The 17,753-nt window shown below is 42.1% G+C and overlaps 2 protein-coding genes across 3 annotated transcripts in view; both read right to left on the reverse strand.

Annotated features, from left to right (window-relative positions):
- The window catches only part of PRDM15 (PR/SET domain 15), a 54,168-nt gene extending 51,669 nt beyond the window's left edge, over positions 1 to 2,499 (reverse strand). Inside the window, exon 1 of the mRNA XM_045002541.1 lies at positions 2,402 to 2,499. The gene's annotated coding sequence lies outside the window, so the exon portion shown is untranslated. The remainder of the gene's footprint in view (positions 1 to 2,401) is intronic.
- A 5,191-nt stretch (positions 2,500 to 7,690) lies between these two features.
- Positions 7,691 to 17,753, reverse strand: part of C2CD2 (C2 calcium dependent domain containing 2) — a 48,763-nt gene continuing 38,700 nt past the window's right edge. For both annotated transcript variants that reach the window (XM_045002543.1, XM_045002542.1), the window contains one exon: positions 7,691 to 12,873. In XM_045002543.1, the coding sequence (XP_044858478.1) occupies positions 12,647 to 12,873 (227 nt within the window). In that variant the 3' untranslated portion in view covers positions 7,691 to 12,646. The remainder of the gene's footprint in view (positions 12,874 to 17,753) is intronic.

Consider the following 17,753-nt stretch of genomic DNA (forward strand, 5'->3'; position numbering starts at 1 on the left):
TACAGTAGAACTTCACTAATTTGCACAAATAACTGGAACACGCAACTGAATGAAGGTTGCAAATCATACATAAAACAAGAAAAATTCATCAGAAAATTTACTTTGTTCACTTATTTCATGATGTAGTTTATTTATAATACTTCTTACCATACTAAAGATATTTTGCAGTATATTTTGTCAAGTAATAAAGTTTTAGTAACACAAGGCTTCAGTATACAATTCTACTGTTAATTTTTTTGCTGAGAGATGGGGAAAGGATGTCTTATTTTTTATGTCCCAACCATTTAGAGTGCAGATTAGCAAAATGTAAAGTACTGACTTTGTGCTGTACCTTTTTAAAACAGCATATTTTATTTAGCCCCTCTGTGAACATGATAATCACTTGTGTGTACTAAGTAAACTTCAAAGTGTATTTAATGAAAGGCATCAGCAAGGAATGAATGTTTTATAGGAAAGAGCACTGAATGCACCATGGAAAAGGGCATTTTCCCTCTATAATTCAACCTACAGCATCACACCTTGTTCTTAGTTATAGGCCAGCACTTATAAAGCAGGATCAAAATGATAGGACCAATATGTTTTATAATTTAAATGGCTTGAAATAAAACCAGAACATTACATTGCCAACTGCCATCAGAAAACTCAAAGTACTTCCTAGTAACATGAAAGGTTAGCTTGCCCTCCCTTAGTCCTGTCTTCCTGACTTTTCATCATGCCTTTAAACCAGATACTTTAGCAATAAACCTAGGTATCAGATACATTCATTTATACCATTTTAATGCACCCCAATAAGCAGATAAATGTTTTTGAAGAAATATAGATGGGATACTAATAGGGCCACAATATTACATTTTAGGCTAAAATCTAACTGTTACAAAATAAAATAAGGTTACTGCAAAACTTTCAAGTGTCTTCCATTTCCACAGGCCAGAATGACAATACAGAACTAACCATGACAGTTAAAGGGTGGAAAGGACCAGACCACTTTCATCCTCAGCACCACTGCCTGAAAAGTACATTTCCCATGGAGGCCAATAGAGCTGGGCTATTTTAAATGTAAAACTACTAAGAAATGTATATAGCAATACCATGATGGCAATGCCTGTATTATATAAATAATACTTAATAATTTCCTAAATGAGACCACTTCCCAACCTGCTTACAAAGGGCCTGATCCAATTTAACTTTAAGATTGCTTTGGGTGCAATCCTATCTATTAATATTGCCAACTAAGATCCTGTTTATATTAAATGCAAGAGAGTAGTGAGTCATCCTTCAAAAATATATAAGGGACCAACCAGAAAAAGCCCCACTGCCTAGTAGAGGTGGCCTTTAAAGATTGAAGAAAATTGGAGAGATTTTGAAGTGGCTTCTTCTGACAGCTGTGGTTTCCCTCACTGGAGGTGGGATCTTTAGCACAGGTTTCACTTTATGTGGCAGAATAATGCTTTGTCACAGCTAACTCCTTTCAGGTCTAGGTAATGTGTAGCCCAAAGACAGAAGAATTTGGAAGTCAAAACATCTCACCTCTTCATAAAAGGCTTGAGTTCATAAAAGGCTTGTGTATGCAGACACAAAAGTAAAAACAACCCTCCCTGGAAATATACAATAAATCCTGCCTCTCTGTAGATGTGCAAAGTGTTTTCACGTTGTATTTTAATACGCTGTTTAAATAACCAGCTTGCGCATTTATGGCTTGGAAAGACTCGCAGCGAGTCTATTCATCAACACCTCAGTTACGGTGATTTCACCCCAGGGACAACAGATACAATCGGTCTCAGCAGCGAGCCTGTGTCGGGCTCCCCAGGAGGGGCGGGGCGGGGGGGGCTGTATTTAAAATCGGATTTACTGGCGTCCAGCTCCTGTCCGGGCTTACAGCGGCTGCAGCCCCGCCAAGGGGTTTGGGGAGGGGAGGGGGGGGCGGATCCTCCCCCCCCCCCGCGCCCCGGGGAAATGGGGGCGCTCTGCACACGAGCCATCACAGCGCGACATGGGGCCTGCAGCCTCCCGCGGCCCCGGCACCTGCCGAGCCCCAGCCCCGCCCCAGCCGGGCTCCGCGCGGCCCCGGCCGCTCCCGGCTCCGGGCTGCAGCTCCAAGGCGCCGCGGGGGCGGCCGGCTGGGCCGGGATCCGGGAGCGGCTCCGCCGGGTTTTGCCTCGGACCCGCCCGGCCCCCCCGGCGGCGGCGGCCGCTGTAACAAAGAACAGGCGGCCTGGAGGCGGAGGCGGAGGTGGAGGCGGCGGCGGCGGCTCGGGCGCAGCCGGACCGGGGGCCCCGCGCGCCAGGGGCAGCCCCAGGGGGCGGGGGCCGCGCGGCGGTGGGGCCGCAGGGGTGGGCGGGGGCCGCCGGCCAGGGGCGGGCAGCGCCGCGCGCCGCGCTGGAACGCGGGGCTTTGCGTTACCTGCTTTTGGAATGTTCCGACCCGGATCGAATCCGGACTCCAGGTTCCGATCCGCTCCGGAAACCACGCGCCACCGGAAGCCGGCCCGGCCGCCCGCCGGCAAAGCACCATGGGAGTCGTAGTTCGCGGAGGGGGCCGCCTACTCCCGCGCCGCGCCGGGCTGTGGGGGCGGGGCTAGCCCATAGCGCTGTTGCAGCCGGCAGGGTCCGGGCACCTGTGCAGGGCGCTGTACGCACCGGCGCCCTGCACAGGGCGCACAGGGGCACAGCTCGGCCACCGCCCCTGCAGCACGGGGGTGGGGGGGGGGGGCGCCTGCCCGCCCGCCCGCCCGCCCCAGTTTAAGGGGCCCCTCCCTTATGTCACTGCTTTGTAGCTGGTTTGGCAGCTCTCCCCCTCCCCGTGCAACGATTCTCCTTCTTCTTGGCCCCCCACTTGCTGCACACCTGGGGATCGTTTGCAGCTCCCTTACCTGGGGCAGCCCAGCCCATGCTCAGCCCAGTGTGCTGCAGGCTGCCACAGACCGGCCCTGCTCTAGCCCTAGCACTCACAGCAGTGGTTCTCAAACTTTTGTACTGGAGACCCCTTTCACACAGCAAGCCTCTGATTATGACCCTCCTTATACATTAAAACCACTTTTTAATATATTTAACATCATTATAAATGCTGGATGCAAAGCAGGGTTTGGGGTGGAGGCTGACAGCTCGCAACCTCCCCCCCCCCCAATGTAATAACCTGGCAACCCGGAGGGGTCCTGACCCCTAGTTTGAGAACTCTTGACTTACAGCCACCTGCTCCATCGCTCAGAGCTGTGGAAATGATGCAGTTAGGATGACCTAACCCCTTCTGTAGGCACAGCTTGGGCCACAGAAGAATTCTTCCATTGACCAACTCCTGCCTCACAGGGGATGGATTAGGGTGCGCACTTGTGGTGTATGAAAATAAGGGAAAACTACATGAAAAATACAGGACAACACTATTTAATTTAAAGGACATGTCAGGGAAATATCATTGCCCTTAGGATATCATATATTCTTTCCAGTGTACATTTCCACAGCTCTATTGTATACAATGCAGTTAAATACCATTTTAAATATTAAATGGAAGCTATTGGTTTTAATACATTTCAATACATCTTAAAATAAGGGACACCCTGGATTTACTACAGTAACAGAAGTTACTTCCCTCACTGTAGTAAGGGTCTACCCTCTACCATAGATAGTGCTTGTAGTGTAGGCATATTTCTATGCTTTAACTGGAATACTCTGGACTTAAACGCCAGCACCATACAATTAAAACCACAGATGCTAACACAAACAAGATCTTCTGTATTACTAAACAGGCTACAACCTTCCCACAGTACACGGTTAGTGTAAACAGTGGGGCATTACTCACACCCTCACATGTCCCAGCCACCATGCCACGTGTTACAAAGCACATTCACAAACAGGTAGGATGGCTACTGTAATATGACTGTTGAAACAGATTACACAGAATTAATAAATTAAGCCATTAAATGATTTCCACAATGCTATTACAGCTGAGGCTGGAAGCACTGGCCATGCTTAAAGTTGCCTGGCTCTTCCCACTACAAGACCCTGTTTCAGAAGTTTGAGTTTTGCCCAACTCAATATACTGGACAGGGCGACATACCACCAAGCAACACTAACTCTGTATTTTTGGGGGCCATTGAATAGATTTCTAGTTCAGTATGGCCAAACCCATAGAAAAAAAGTCAGTTTAGGCAGAGAGTCACCACAGAAAAATGTGAAGGGGGGAGGAGGGGGAAAACAGAAAAATCATTACAACCAACCCCTTTTGAGAGAGGGAAGAGGCTAGTGAATAATTATAGCGCTAAAACGTGCGTTGAAGCTGCTAAGAGGCTGGCAGGATTATCCAGAAGTAGAGCTGGGTGACATTTTTCATCAAAACTTGTCACCAAACAACGCAGATTTAGGTTGACCCCCAAAATTTTGTGAACAGGTCAAATTTGCCCAACTGCTTTGATTGAAAAAAAATTCTGAAAAATTCAAAAATTGTTTTAAAAAAAAGTTCAACCAAAACATTGAGTTTTTCATTTGAAATTACTTTGTTTCAAAATTCACTTTATTATTAAAAAGAGGTTCAAAAAAGTAAAAAAATGAAGTGGTTCATTTCAGGTCAGCCCAGAACTTTATTTTTCATTTTGGCCAGTGAACTAAAAATAATAATTTAGGCTCCAATTCTACAATGGGCTCCATTCAGATAGCCCCCAACACCCCCACAGAGCTCATTCGAGGACTGGGGTCTTGAGTACCCTTAGTGTTCCGGGTTTTCAGTTTTAACCAATTTTCATCGATAAATTACCAGATTTTTTTAATTAAGGGAGTTTGTTTTTTTACTGACTTACACCCAGTTAATATTTTTTTTCCAGGTACTTATTTTTGTTAAACACTAACGCTTTATGTGATTGTTGTGTCCTGCAATGCTGAGACTGAAGCAGTTCTGCAGTGTAAAACGCAGAACACACACTTGATAGAGGTCAAAAATCAAACAATATTAATATCGCACTATGATTGACTCACAAGGAGATACTGCTCACCTATTTCTTTGCTACAGAAGAAATAAAGGGCATGAAATCATAAATCATTGGATTCGGGGCCATTTGCAAACAAGTTGAAGGTTCTGTTTTACACAGTGGGAGATGAGTGCAGAACTGGCTGCCAATTACCTACCCCTTTGTGCCACATTGTTGGATGAGCTTGTACTGCGCTGCCTGTCATGTAAATAACACATGGACTGTACTAATGTGTCTTTTAGATCATCCTGAGTTTGTTGGTTCTAAAGCAGAAACTCTGAAGAGACTGGCAAATAACCAAAATGACCACCAGATTCTGCACACTAAGGTAATGTTCATTGTTGAAAACTTGGTATCACTGTGTGACACACAGAAAACACTGGAGTTTTTCCTGACTACTGCCAACATGTTTGCCAATATACACATTTACCATATCCTGACAACCAAAATTTCAGCTGAATTGAGTACATACACTGCAGGAGAAACATACGTCAAGAAAACCCAGCTGTTTTTAGAAATACTTCTGATCCCAGAACACAAGAAAACAAAACCTTCAACACAATGAGAAATGGGAGATAACCATGGCCTGTAATATGAACCCTGAAGTTTTTGGTGCTGAAGATTCTTTTTGGAATGTCATCCAAGTGTTGCACCCCCCTTCCTCGAGGTGAATTTTGCAGCTAACTATGACCCTTATTCCAGAGTGTTTCAACCATTTGCCACTAAAGATGGAATTTCAAATCTGAAAAGGGGAATTTACTACTTACCTCAGGGCAGGATTACCCTTTTGTGGGCCTGGCCCCAAACGTATTTGTGGGCCATCATGGGGGCAATGGAGCATGGTGTTGGGAGGTCAGTCCCTGGAGTGAGGGGCTGGCCAGGGGCATGATATGGCATGGCAGGGACCTGCTCTAGCCAGCCCAGTGTGAGGGCACTATTTACAAAGTGGTAGTTGCCAGATGCACAATGGCCTGCCTGGCCCCATGCTGTCAGTGTGCCCATGCCACACCACAGAGCTCGCCCACGGAACACCCCTCTGATTTCCTATGCTCAGCACCCCCCCAGATCCTGCCACACATGCACTGCGCCCTGCACAACAGCACCTCTGCCCAGTGCCCCATACAGAATCTCCACTCCCTAGTGCCCCATCACACACAGATCTTCCCTGCCCCATCACAGCCCAGCACCCCTTCAGTCCCCCCAGAGACCCACTCCCCAACTCCCGCACTCCCTGGCCCTGCTGGGAGGTGACTGTTTGCCGGGCTGAGCCGGCAGTGCAGCCAGGGCTAGTCCCAGGGCAGGGAATCACTCTGGCTCCTCAGGAGTGGCATAATCAGCCAGGCCAGGACTCTCCCCAACTGGCCAGGCTTCTGTACGAGTCCCAGGTGGCTCAGCTCTGGGGAGACAGGTGGGGCCCCATAGATGATGGGAAGAAGAGACTGCCTGGAGCCAGAGATGCATTGGGGTCTGACCAGGAGGCAGAGAGGAGCTGGCAGGTGGGACCAGGGGGCGGAGAGGGGCCCTTGGCCGACCGGCAGGCAGGCCGAGAGGAGCAAGTGGTGGGCGGGGGAGAGGGAAGCAGAGGCTGGCGGGGGCTCAGTGCAAGCGGAACAGGCTGGGGCCTCTTCTGAGCAAGGGCCTGGCTCCATGGTGCCATTGTAAACTCGGTACTGACTTACTTGAGCATACCTAACCCTGATGCGAAACTGGATGTGCTGGCTTTTTGGAACAGTCATCAAGACACACTTCCCAACTTCAGCCAAGTGACATCGTGAGCTCTGAGTGTACCCCCTGGATGTCTTGATGCAGGGTGCTTATTTTCAAAGTTGGACTACCTCCAAGACAGCAAGAGGCTCAACAAGAGTGAGGATACTTTGAAGAAAATTATAGGAGCGTATGCAAATCAGGATTTCTGGAAAAACTATTAGCTTTGAGTGAGACAAAAATATCTTTGTACATAAAAATATTTAAATTATACTCTAGTAAAATGTGTATATTATGAACATTTTTTTTCTCCCCCACCTCCCCCCAATTTTTTAAACCCCAATTTCATCCCAGTTTTAATGTTTGGAAAATGAACATAAAAAAATTCCATTTTTTTTTAAACCACACACAAAAACTAAACACACAGAACACTAAGTATCCTCTAGGCAAACAGCTCCATTCAGTTCATCTAAACACCATTGCATCTTGGCAACCAATACTGCTATACTACTACGTATACATAACCCTGCCTCAGTGCACGGGACTGGACTACATTACTTGTCGAGGTGCCACCCAGCCCTACTTTTGTAGGATTCCACACAAAATGACATCTGGACATTCTGTTCTGCTAAAGGACCTTTTCTGACAAAAAATGGTGAAGTGATAGTTGGTTTTGGGATATAACAAATTCTCCATTAAGAGCTGGGCATGTTCATAAACCTGGACAAACTATGCAAACATCAAAGCTTAGGCTCAAATCATTCATTAGTCCCTCAATCCCCTCCGATAGGCTGCCTCCCAACACAGCTTTACTGTGCTACCTAATAGAGCAGCAAGACATCCTTCCTTGATGGGTTCAGGCACAATAAGAACTGAGCAACACAGGGTCAGGCACAGCTAGAAGGAGCTTGCTGCTAAAAGAAAACAGGTAAAGAGGCCCTGTAAACATGGAGTCTTGTTATTAATGCAGATGAGCAGACAGACAGTCTGGTACACCTGGAAGACCTGGGCACAAATGACAGGATACTACACAGAGACAATCGGTGTTTATTGTTTTATGTACAGCAGTAGTTATTGCTTTTAAAAAAAGAAAAGATTCTCTTTTCATGCATATTAGTGATAGTCTAATAAATCTGTACAGCACAGTCCTCTTAATTGCACCAAGTTATTTTAGTGTACAAATTAAAAAAGTTATCACAGCTGAGCGCTAAGAATAAATGTTTCACCCTGTTTGGAATATGCAAGCATATTACACCCTTGGTAAACAGCTACACTTTTTATATAGGGCTGTTAAAATAACAAGATTGGCAAGATAACCAGTTCCATATATGCCGGCTACTTTTGCAGCTCACTAGTAGCTTGCACAACAGTAGTATAGCTGTCCTGAGTAATACATCGCTCACCTTTAATTGAATGGTGGGAAGATTAACTGAATGTATTCAGAGTTTCCTTATCATTAAGACCCTGAGTCAGCAAGGTACCTAAACGCATGCCTTACTTTAACTACATGAATCGTCCCACTGAAGTCAATGTGGATGTCAATGAGTAAATGTGAGGCCATTTGTTGCTAAAAGCAGTTTAACTCCTCTGCTCTTTATATCATAGCTTTTCCAGTAGAGCAGCTACATGTAAATATGGACTGTATTAACTCTGTTCCCTTCGAGCAATCATTTAATCCTATGCTATGGTGTACTTGGGTTTTTTATGGTACCCTGCTCACATGTATCTTAACTTTCAGCTTTATATTCAATGAGACGCAAGCAATAAAAAAAAGAAGTCACATTTATGTGATTCCTCCTCTACTCCCCAAACCCCATAGTACTATTGGTCTAACACCTAAGGGATCACTAGAACTGAAAGGGACAATTTGGAGTGAGGGTGGTGAGGTGAAGTGCTGTCAAGTACACAAAGTAGAGTTAGTTTCACTGTTTCCTTCTGCAATTTCTACATAACAATAAAGAGAAAACATGGGGAAAAAAAACAAATAAACCAACCCCTGTATACTTTCTTTGGCTTACAGAATGTGCGGATAAATAAGAATTAAAAAAAACACCACAAAAAGATTTCATGAATTATTTCCACAATACAGCTTTGAAATAATTTGATTATGAGGAAATATATAATGCAAGGTTTTGGTGCGTGATGTGATATTCCTTCTCAAATGCTGAACTACTAAAATCATTAAGGTGTGTGTGTCTGTATATTACAACCCCTGCCCTTCCCCAAAGTTAGGGAACCATGCTGGATCTGATATTGCAAGGTGCTGTGCTGCCCCAATGCCCATTGGTATTCTTCACAGATCGTTGCAGGAAGTATTCAGCACCTGAGAGGATTGGACCCAGTGTTAACGTTAAGTGCTCAATCTTGCAGAGCTCTGAGGCAAATCCCATGTTCACGTAAATGGGAGCAGGCTGTAGGTGAACTACTGGTATGTGCCTATCTATTTCCAGATAGCTAGCTCTTGCAATTTTAACAGTGAGCTTTCCAATATGAGATTTTATTTAAAGCCCCAATGCCTGGAAATAAAATGATTACATGCATCCGACGAAGTGGGTATTCACCCATGAAAGCTCATGCTCCAAAACTTCTGTTAGTCTATAAGGTGCCACAGGACTCTTTGCTGCTTTTACATGATTACATGAGAATCTCAGCTTTCATTTAAAAATAAGAGTAAGTTCCTAGCCCTCATGGTTGCAGAGGAAAGCTTGAAAAACATGACCAAGTTCATCCTGAAGGCCCAGAAAACCAGAGGGCGTATAACCCCCATACATTTATTTTTAATCTCAGAATTTTTTCTTTGGGGGGTGGAGGGGCTGGACCATGATTTTGAACATTTGAAATACTCAGGATTTGAACTGTCAGTTTGGGCTCACAACTAGTGACTATGGCTAACATGTTCTCAACGCTATCTACAGCGATTTCTAGAAGGGGGGGGGGGGAAATGACCTAGCCACATGTGGCAAATCTTAAATCACTATCCATCTGAACAGGGCTATTTTGGAGGGGCCGTTGAGAAGCTTTTAATTTATTAACAAAAATTAAGACCCTCTTTTATCCCAAATGCCTTTGTCCCCTCCATCTTGAGAATAGGCTACTCTAGTCTCCACCTTAGTTCCCCACCACCAAAACTCAAATTTTGGCAGTCATCCAAGACTTCCATCAAAATCAAGAGTTATTGGTCTCCTGGGGGTGGAGGAGAGAGCCTCCTGCTTGCATTTTGTCAAGATGAATGAACCACACAGGTTTTGTACACGAAAATCCTAACTCAGTAATTTAACAGATGTTACATATTTAATGTCAAATGTTTGGTTTACTATCAGTGATTCCTTTCACTCATCAGGGCCTAATCCTGCACTTCCTAGGTTCTTATATACTATGGTAATATCTATGCACCTTAGTTAAACTTGAGTTTAGAAAGGCCACAACATTCAGGGTTTAATTTTGTTTTTCCTCCTTTCAGCAAACAGCATCACTAAGGGCAAGTTTATACTTAAATCGCTGCATCAGGGCAGCACTGAGTTGTGCCACTGTAGTGCTTTAAATAAAGACACTCTAAACTGACAGGAGAGCTCTCCAATCGGCATAATTAATCTGCCTCCCATGGAGGGGGAAGAGGTAGGTTGGTATAACTACATTGCTCAAGGGTGTGGATTTTTAAACACCCCTGAGCAACGTAGTTATACCAATATAAGTCTGTAGTGTAGACCAGATCAAAAACTTTAAATAGTGCAGGGATCTCTCTTTTACCTACCATTACGTGCAAACACCACCTAACAAAGTCAAGGGAAATTGTGTGTGTACCGAAGGAGTGCTGCGTCAGCCTTGTAGTGCTGATGGCATAAGCGGCTCTAAAGAAGATATGGAATCCTAACGTTTTTTTGCAAGTTAGTAAAAAGGAGAAACAGTCTCAAATATGTTAAAGTAGGACTTTAACCTAATCCCAAAGCCATAATGATTTCAGATTTATAAAAAAAAAACACAACAAAAAACCCCCACAAAAGCTGTAGAGTGCATAGTTATATTACAAAAAATTGCAACTGCAACAAACTTAAGATTTTTTAAAAAGTGTTTAAAAATGCCTTCAAGTATTTATAACAACAAATACAGCAAGACTGTTGACAGTACATATTTTCTGTAAAATGGTATGCATGACAGTACTGTCACAGTGCTATTACTAGGCCAAAGAAAATGTATTTGGAACTAGAGGCTCAGTTAAAAGCATTTGGTGGTTCATTTCTTTGGATATTTTATTTTTTGCTAAAGATTTCTCCCCCAAGTTTTATACCCTTCAGTACATCTTTACTAAGGAATTTGGAGCCTACCACAAGTATTGAAAGCTCTTAGTTCAATTATTCAAGAGTTTCCATTTTTTGGAAAATATGCCTTTAAGGCTAAGACCCAATACCGCCATCCTTACTCAGTCAAATGTCTCATTGAAGTCTTTGGGCCAAAGTCACTAGTGACAGAAACAGGCACAACTCTGTTCACTTCAATGGAATTGCATCAGTTTAGATCAGTGGTGATATTGGTGCAATGGGTGTGTTTGCCTGGGTAAAGACAGCAGGATTGGGTGCTATGTTCTCAGCAGGGAATGCATATATGGCAAAGGAATGTGTAAACAGGCATATATATGAAAAATATGTAATCTGTAAAATGTATCTAGATACAGAAGTTTTAGTCCTCTCTTCTTAGGCAGTTTAACTAAGTGAGAATTACAACTTCTCTTTTATCAGATTTTAAAGAAAGGAGCTAACTACAATATCTTTTAAAACACACAAAGAAACCCAAAAACCAAAAAAACCCTTACCATATGACAAAACTTGTAAACTTGTAACTGAAGGAAGGGAAAGAGAAACATTTCAAAAATTCTGTTTTCCAGGCTACTGGTAACTAGCAAATCAGATCATGAACTAAAAAATCTAAGTAGGATTAAATGTGATCTACACAACATTTATTGCTCCTAACTTTGCTTTTGATATGATTGCTAGTATACTTGTCTACAAAGTACTGTAGATAAGGGTGTAGAGTCCCCAAAATAAAACTGTTGCATTAGCACTTATAGCTTCTCTTATAGTGGGGAAATAAAAGTAACAGTAAGACCTTTTAAATACTTTGTTTGCAAATGGGAACAAAGTAAACCTAGAAAAAAAAGGGGTTTTAGCATAATATAGGCACATAATTAAATATTTGGGGATACATATTTGCATAATCATCAATTATTATGGCTAATATCAAAGGTAAATGTCTACCTACACTGATTTAGCAGTTATTACAGCAGGTTGTATTAATCAGCATTTAATTTCCTTTTCCAGAAACAAACCGGTTTCCAAATTATAACAGGAACCAGATCAGGGACTCTCGGCTTCCACTTTCAGCCTGTTTAGAAACCCAAGTTGAGATCTGCATTGCTACTATTGTTTCATATTAGAGAAGCACAAACCACAGTGGTACGTTACCTCTTTACAATGGTTCAGTCATATACCTAGAAACCAAGAAGTCATGTTGGCTAGAAGTTAAATGCAAACTAGATTTAATATTCTAAACTTAAAAAATGGTGAGCCTCCCAAGTCACACCACTTCTACAATCCAACCCACCTTCTCTACCCGCATCCCACCCAAAAATAAAAATGTTATCACTAGGAGTGGTAGATTCAAACCTTCTGAAAATCAGGATTGAATGCAGAGTGACAACTTGGATTAGAGAGGGAGGGGAAACATGTTGTCATCATACAATCAACACTATATATGCTTAAGGGTAGGCTGGTGGGGACAGGATCCTTCTTGCTTAAAGGCTTTAAAAAAGAAAAAGAAAAAAAAAAAGAAGTGTTTTGGAAAAATAAAAGCCAAGCCTTGTCTGCTTATTCCGGAACCACTGCATTTGTGAATATCATTTTACGCATGTCACAATCTGTGTGTACATCTTCTAGTACTGTTTTGTAAACAGCTGACCAATTGATGTGCAAGTATCATTTAGAGAGCATTAGGTTTTATAGACATGGTTCCATGGAAGTGCCATTCAGCTTGTTCTTGCTTTTGTTCTTAGAAAGAATTTTCTTGTGAAGGATGCGTGTTAGCGTTGCTCCCTTCCTTCGGGTTTCATCAGATGTTGGCTGCTGCAGGTAAACAAGGTCATTGTGTGACTGGCTCATTCCTGGATCCTTCTGATGATGCCGCCGACGGAAAAACAGCTTTGCACTTTTTTTCAAAATTCCACCTGCAGAGGTGAACGAGATGGAGAATTTATATATAAATATGCTTTTCCCGATGGATCACCATTTTATTTTAACATTCTATTAAAAAAAATAATTTTTAGTGTGCTTCCAATTTTAAATTATGCCCTCTGAAATACTTAGTGTGAAAGACAAGCTAGGAAACCAAGAATGCTCTGTACTGGAGCAAGAATATTATGAACTTTCTCTAGGTTTGATAACTTTGATAGAGCATTGATGTTAAGTTATTGTGACTAGCTACAAAACAGAAGTTTGCCTGTACACAATCTGTGCCGTCAACTAGATGCTCACATGACAGAATGCATCTAACAGTGTATGCTACTATATTTCCAGCAACATGCACACACAGCCTCCCTCCGCCCCAAAATGGAACAATGTTGGGAAAGTCTAGGCTCTTAAGTTAGTGAAAGAGCAAGTGTGTGTGTGTGTGTGTGTGTGTGTGTGTTCTTTTACCTCCACTCAACTCCATGGAAATAGTGCTTTTCATGCTAACCTAATCACTCAAACTCATGAGGACCTACAGCAACTATAGATCTCTATCTATGCACAGACACTTACAGGTAATAGAAAATCCAAGGAAGAAAATATTAATCTGCAACAAAAGCAATGTAGGCGTTCACTGTTATTGTTAAGAGGAGCACTAAAGAGAATGTCAGTTTTCCTTCAGTCCTCGAAAAAACAGAGTGGTTGAAAAGGACAGAGATGCTATTACAGAACAAGGTACAGATGAGAATTGTTTATATTGGAGATCCTTTGAATTCTCCAACTTTTCAGGGCCAATCCACGAGTATTGTAGACTTCCCTTCCATTTGCTTAGTTTCAGTTGCTCTCAAAGCCCATGATACATGCCTAGCATTCATTGTGGGCTGCAACATTCCAGGATCTTTGAGTTCTCACATCTCATTCAGGTTGATTTAATCCTTCCAATACACTAAGAAGTACAGCATGTGGTATGGGGGAAGAGATATGAAATGAATGGGATGACATGTTCAGAAATACACACACACACTCTACCCTCCTCCCCCCAGATATCTAGTGCGTGGATTGCTGCTGAAATAGCAAGAAACTTGGGGGTGGAGGGTGGGGGGAAGAGTATACAGCTAGTTTATACACAAGATGAAGTTGGCATTTAAATTCCAAGTTCAGGATCCCCACTGGCATCTGTAAATGCTAATTTATTCAGAACACTGCATGCCATGTGCCTGTACAAGTCAGTGTGTATTATAGGTGGAGCTGGTACCTACAGTTAAGTTGCTCAACACTTGCCATTATAAGGCCCTGTTGTCAGATGCTTATAACTTTGCCTAACTTTAGCTGACTGGGCATGGAAAGTTTCCAGCAGGTGTCTACCTCAGGCTAAATTTCTTCATTTTTAAAATTTCAGCAGAAAGGATTCAGCTGTTTCAGTAAACGAGGCTAGGGAAACATACATTGTTTTTCCCATGTTAAAAACATTCTTGCAAGTGTTTCATTGAGACGCTCTAGTGCCTTCGCATTTGGCAGGGAGACTGTTGTCAAGGATGTGCCATTTGCTGTTTCCATGAGGGGGAAAAAAAAAAAAAAGCCCAAATCTGGACTAGTAATAAATCTTTGAAAAAAATCTCAGTTTGCACATGCTCAGAACAGACTTGTTAGAATTTAGCCACCAAACTCTTCAAAATCCCCCTCCAGTTTCTTGTCAAGCAGGGTTGTTAAAATGAACAGACATAAGTAGTTACATAATAAATTAATTCTCCAATTACATGAAAAATACTTTTAATACAATCCTGATTAATGCATGAAAAGGCAACTGTGTCATGTATTATGCGGTCATGCCAACTACAGCCTGCCTCCCCTCAATAAACTTGCATATGTAACACAAGTCATCAGTAATCTTTTCTTTCTGTAAGAAAATGGATTGCTTTTGGGAGCCAGGAGTCCCCCACTTCTAAGAATTCTCTCTTCTGTAAGTGATCCTGTTTTGTGTGTGCACATAGCCTCAACTGTGAGGCTGAAGCATGGAATTAGTCACTGTCTGATACAAAACCCTGAAGTTAAGAGGAGAGGTCAGCCTACATTGGTATTAAAAGGAAGGTCTAGCAATACGGATTTAAAATGACAACTTGGTTTTGTGCACAGTGGGGTGGTGGCATTTTCATCTCCTCTTCTAGAGGGTTCATGCAGACTGGAAATTGGCAGTTAAAGTGAAGAACCTGGGGGGAGTGCAGCTTAGGACCCCAAACAGTGAGCATCAAGTACTCATGATCTTCCTCTCTGGAGCTCAAACTAGTACAAGAGAACAAAATGTGGTCTCCATTACTGTACAGTGCCAGTGCTGTACAGTCACAATAGCTTGTATCCACACCACTATCTAATCTAACGAGTCTAGCTAGGTTCTTTTATTGGCACCCGTCACCATCTTGATGCCATTCGCTTTGTGTTGCTGTCATTACCTATGAATACAGAAACCAAGGCAGACAGGGAACTTTTTACATTACACTGTCCTGGAAGTTGGATATGGCTACCATTATTGTCAATGGAGTCTCCTGTTAAATGCATCATATTAAGACATACCCTAATGAAATTCAGTGCAATATCCTTACAGTTAATACCAGATTAGTTGTCGTGTACAACAACAATGTTCCCCACTCCTACTCAAATTGATTATTGAAGAACTGTATTTAGTACATTTTTTGTTTAATTAATGAGTTTCATATCCCATGTCTCCATACTATTCGTGGGTTTGGACTAAAGCCCCTCCTTCTCCCAGTCTTCTCTATTCCACAAAAGTAGCTTTCATCCAGGAGGTGCAATATAGTTATTTAATACATGCCTCTGCTTTCACTCTGATACTGCTTATACTTTAATGTTCAATCTATACTTCTGGAAGCAGGAGTATCTTTCTTTCAGGAGGTGAAACAGCCAGGTTAGCTGGGCAGTAGGATGGAAGGACAAGCGACTGAAAACAGGTGAAAGCAAATACAAAATCAATTTGTATTCTCATGCAATCCTTTTGTTATTTCTGGCAAGAGAAAGGGAGTGGGGCACATAGAATCCTTAGCAAGCACTCTGAAGGAGTTCAAGTCACATTTGAGTCTTAATTGTTTTGCTTGGCTCCATAAAGGCAAACAGACGTGTACTACATATGTAATGAATAATACGTTTTTTGAAACGATATTGCAATATTTTAAATATAAAGATATTATAGCTCAAATAATTGGGGATTGTTAGGAAAGAGTGTTAGAAACCCATAAACAATTTGTAACACACACACACACACACACTATTCATGTATGGTTATGTAATCATCTGTAGTTTGTACGTGCCTGTCTTTGGTAGGTTCCTACAGGGATCAATGCCATAGAAATACAGCAAGATGTCAGTAAAATTGCAGTAATTATCCAAGTTTCCCCAATCTGTTATCTTCAATCTGGACAAAGGAGAGGGGAATCTTCTCCCCCAGCCCCCCAAATCAATTATTTGTAAGGGTAACACACCTACAATTAGAATGACTTGCTACTACAGACGAAGCTGCTAAGAACTCTCTACATAAAAACAAAGGTATTGCGGAGAGAAGGAAAAAACCCAACCCTCACACAGGGAAGAGGATAACAGGTGAGAAAACAAACGAAAGTTTTGCTTCACTTTTGCAATAAGTGTCTCACAGTAAAGCTACATTTTCTTTAATAAAAGTAAAAACAAAAATAACTTACTGTGTAGGCAATTAATTCGGGTTGGCATAGTAGTCCTCTTAAGTTTACAAAAAGCATGAGTAAGAAAGATGAAGTCAGAAAGGTAATAAGAGGTAAAAAGCAACACAGGCAAGAGCAAAAATAATAATGAAAGACAGTACAAATTGTGAACCATTAACATTGTACTTGAAGCATTTTTTTTTGGTTAAGTAGAACATTTGGCAAACGCTTCCCCTGCAAAATGAATGCAGATGTGAATTTTTAAACAACAAACATCTTGTACTAGCATAACTAAGCGGGGGGTGGATGAGGGAAAGAGGAAATATTCCTGTCTTACTTCACAAAAGCCATGATGCTGTCAGAGAACACAACATACAAGAGCACCACAGTTAGACTGTGACTTTCTTTTTTCTGACAGGCTTTTGCATAGAACAACGTTGTGCTATTTGTGGAGTGTGACACAAACATCCTCACAATATGTAAGAATCTGACACCTGATGTATTGTGTTTTTTTGCACTCTTGTATTGCATCATGAACTCAGAATGTTTCTACTGAAAAGTGAGGAGATGATGAACACAATTATTTAAAAAAATAGAAAAGAAAGTAGCATTTAAGTCTGAGCAGTCAGATTGTACAGAGAAAGAAAATAATGTTTTTTTTATTGTATCTGCATTTTTAACAACAACCCCACCCAAACAGCTACTCAAATGTAAGTCTTTGTTTTCTGAAGGCAAATTTTGAAATGAGTCCAGAGGCTTAGTGACAATGCACCCTGGAATCACATATTTCCCAATATTCAGGTCTCAAAATAAGAGAGAGAGAGTTAAGCACAGGCGAAACCCACCCTCTATAAAAGCACTTAATGGCCAGCTTAGGGACACATTTGCCAAACTGCTCATTTACCTTGACAGCTTCAGGTAAGGTGCTAACAATAAGTGACTGCCAGGAAAGACAAGATGGGAAAATCATGACAGAATGGGAAAAACCTCAGCATGTAAAGATCCACGTTATATTTTATGGCAGAGATTATGAATTTAAAGCACGAGAGGGAAAAATTTTGTAGCGGGGTTTTCAGTACTATTCATGAAGGCCATAAAAAAAAAAGTCAGAAAAGGTCTTGAGGGGGATGGCATACATAAAAACTTTGGCAGCTACTGGACAGTGGCCCTTAGACTTGCCTCTCTCCTACACT

The sequence above is a fragment of the Mauremys mutica genome, chromosome 1 (assembly GCF_020497125.1).
Source record: "Mauremys mutica isolate MM-2020 ecotype Southern chromosome 1, ASM2049712v1, whole genome shotgun sequence".
Taxonomy (NCBI): domain Eukaryota; kingdom Metazoa; phylum Chordata; order Testudines; family Geoemydidae; genus Mauremys; species Mauremys mutica.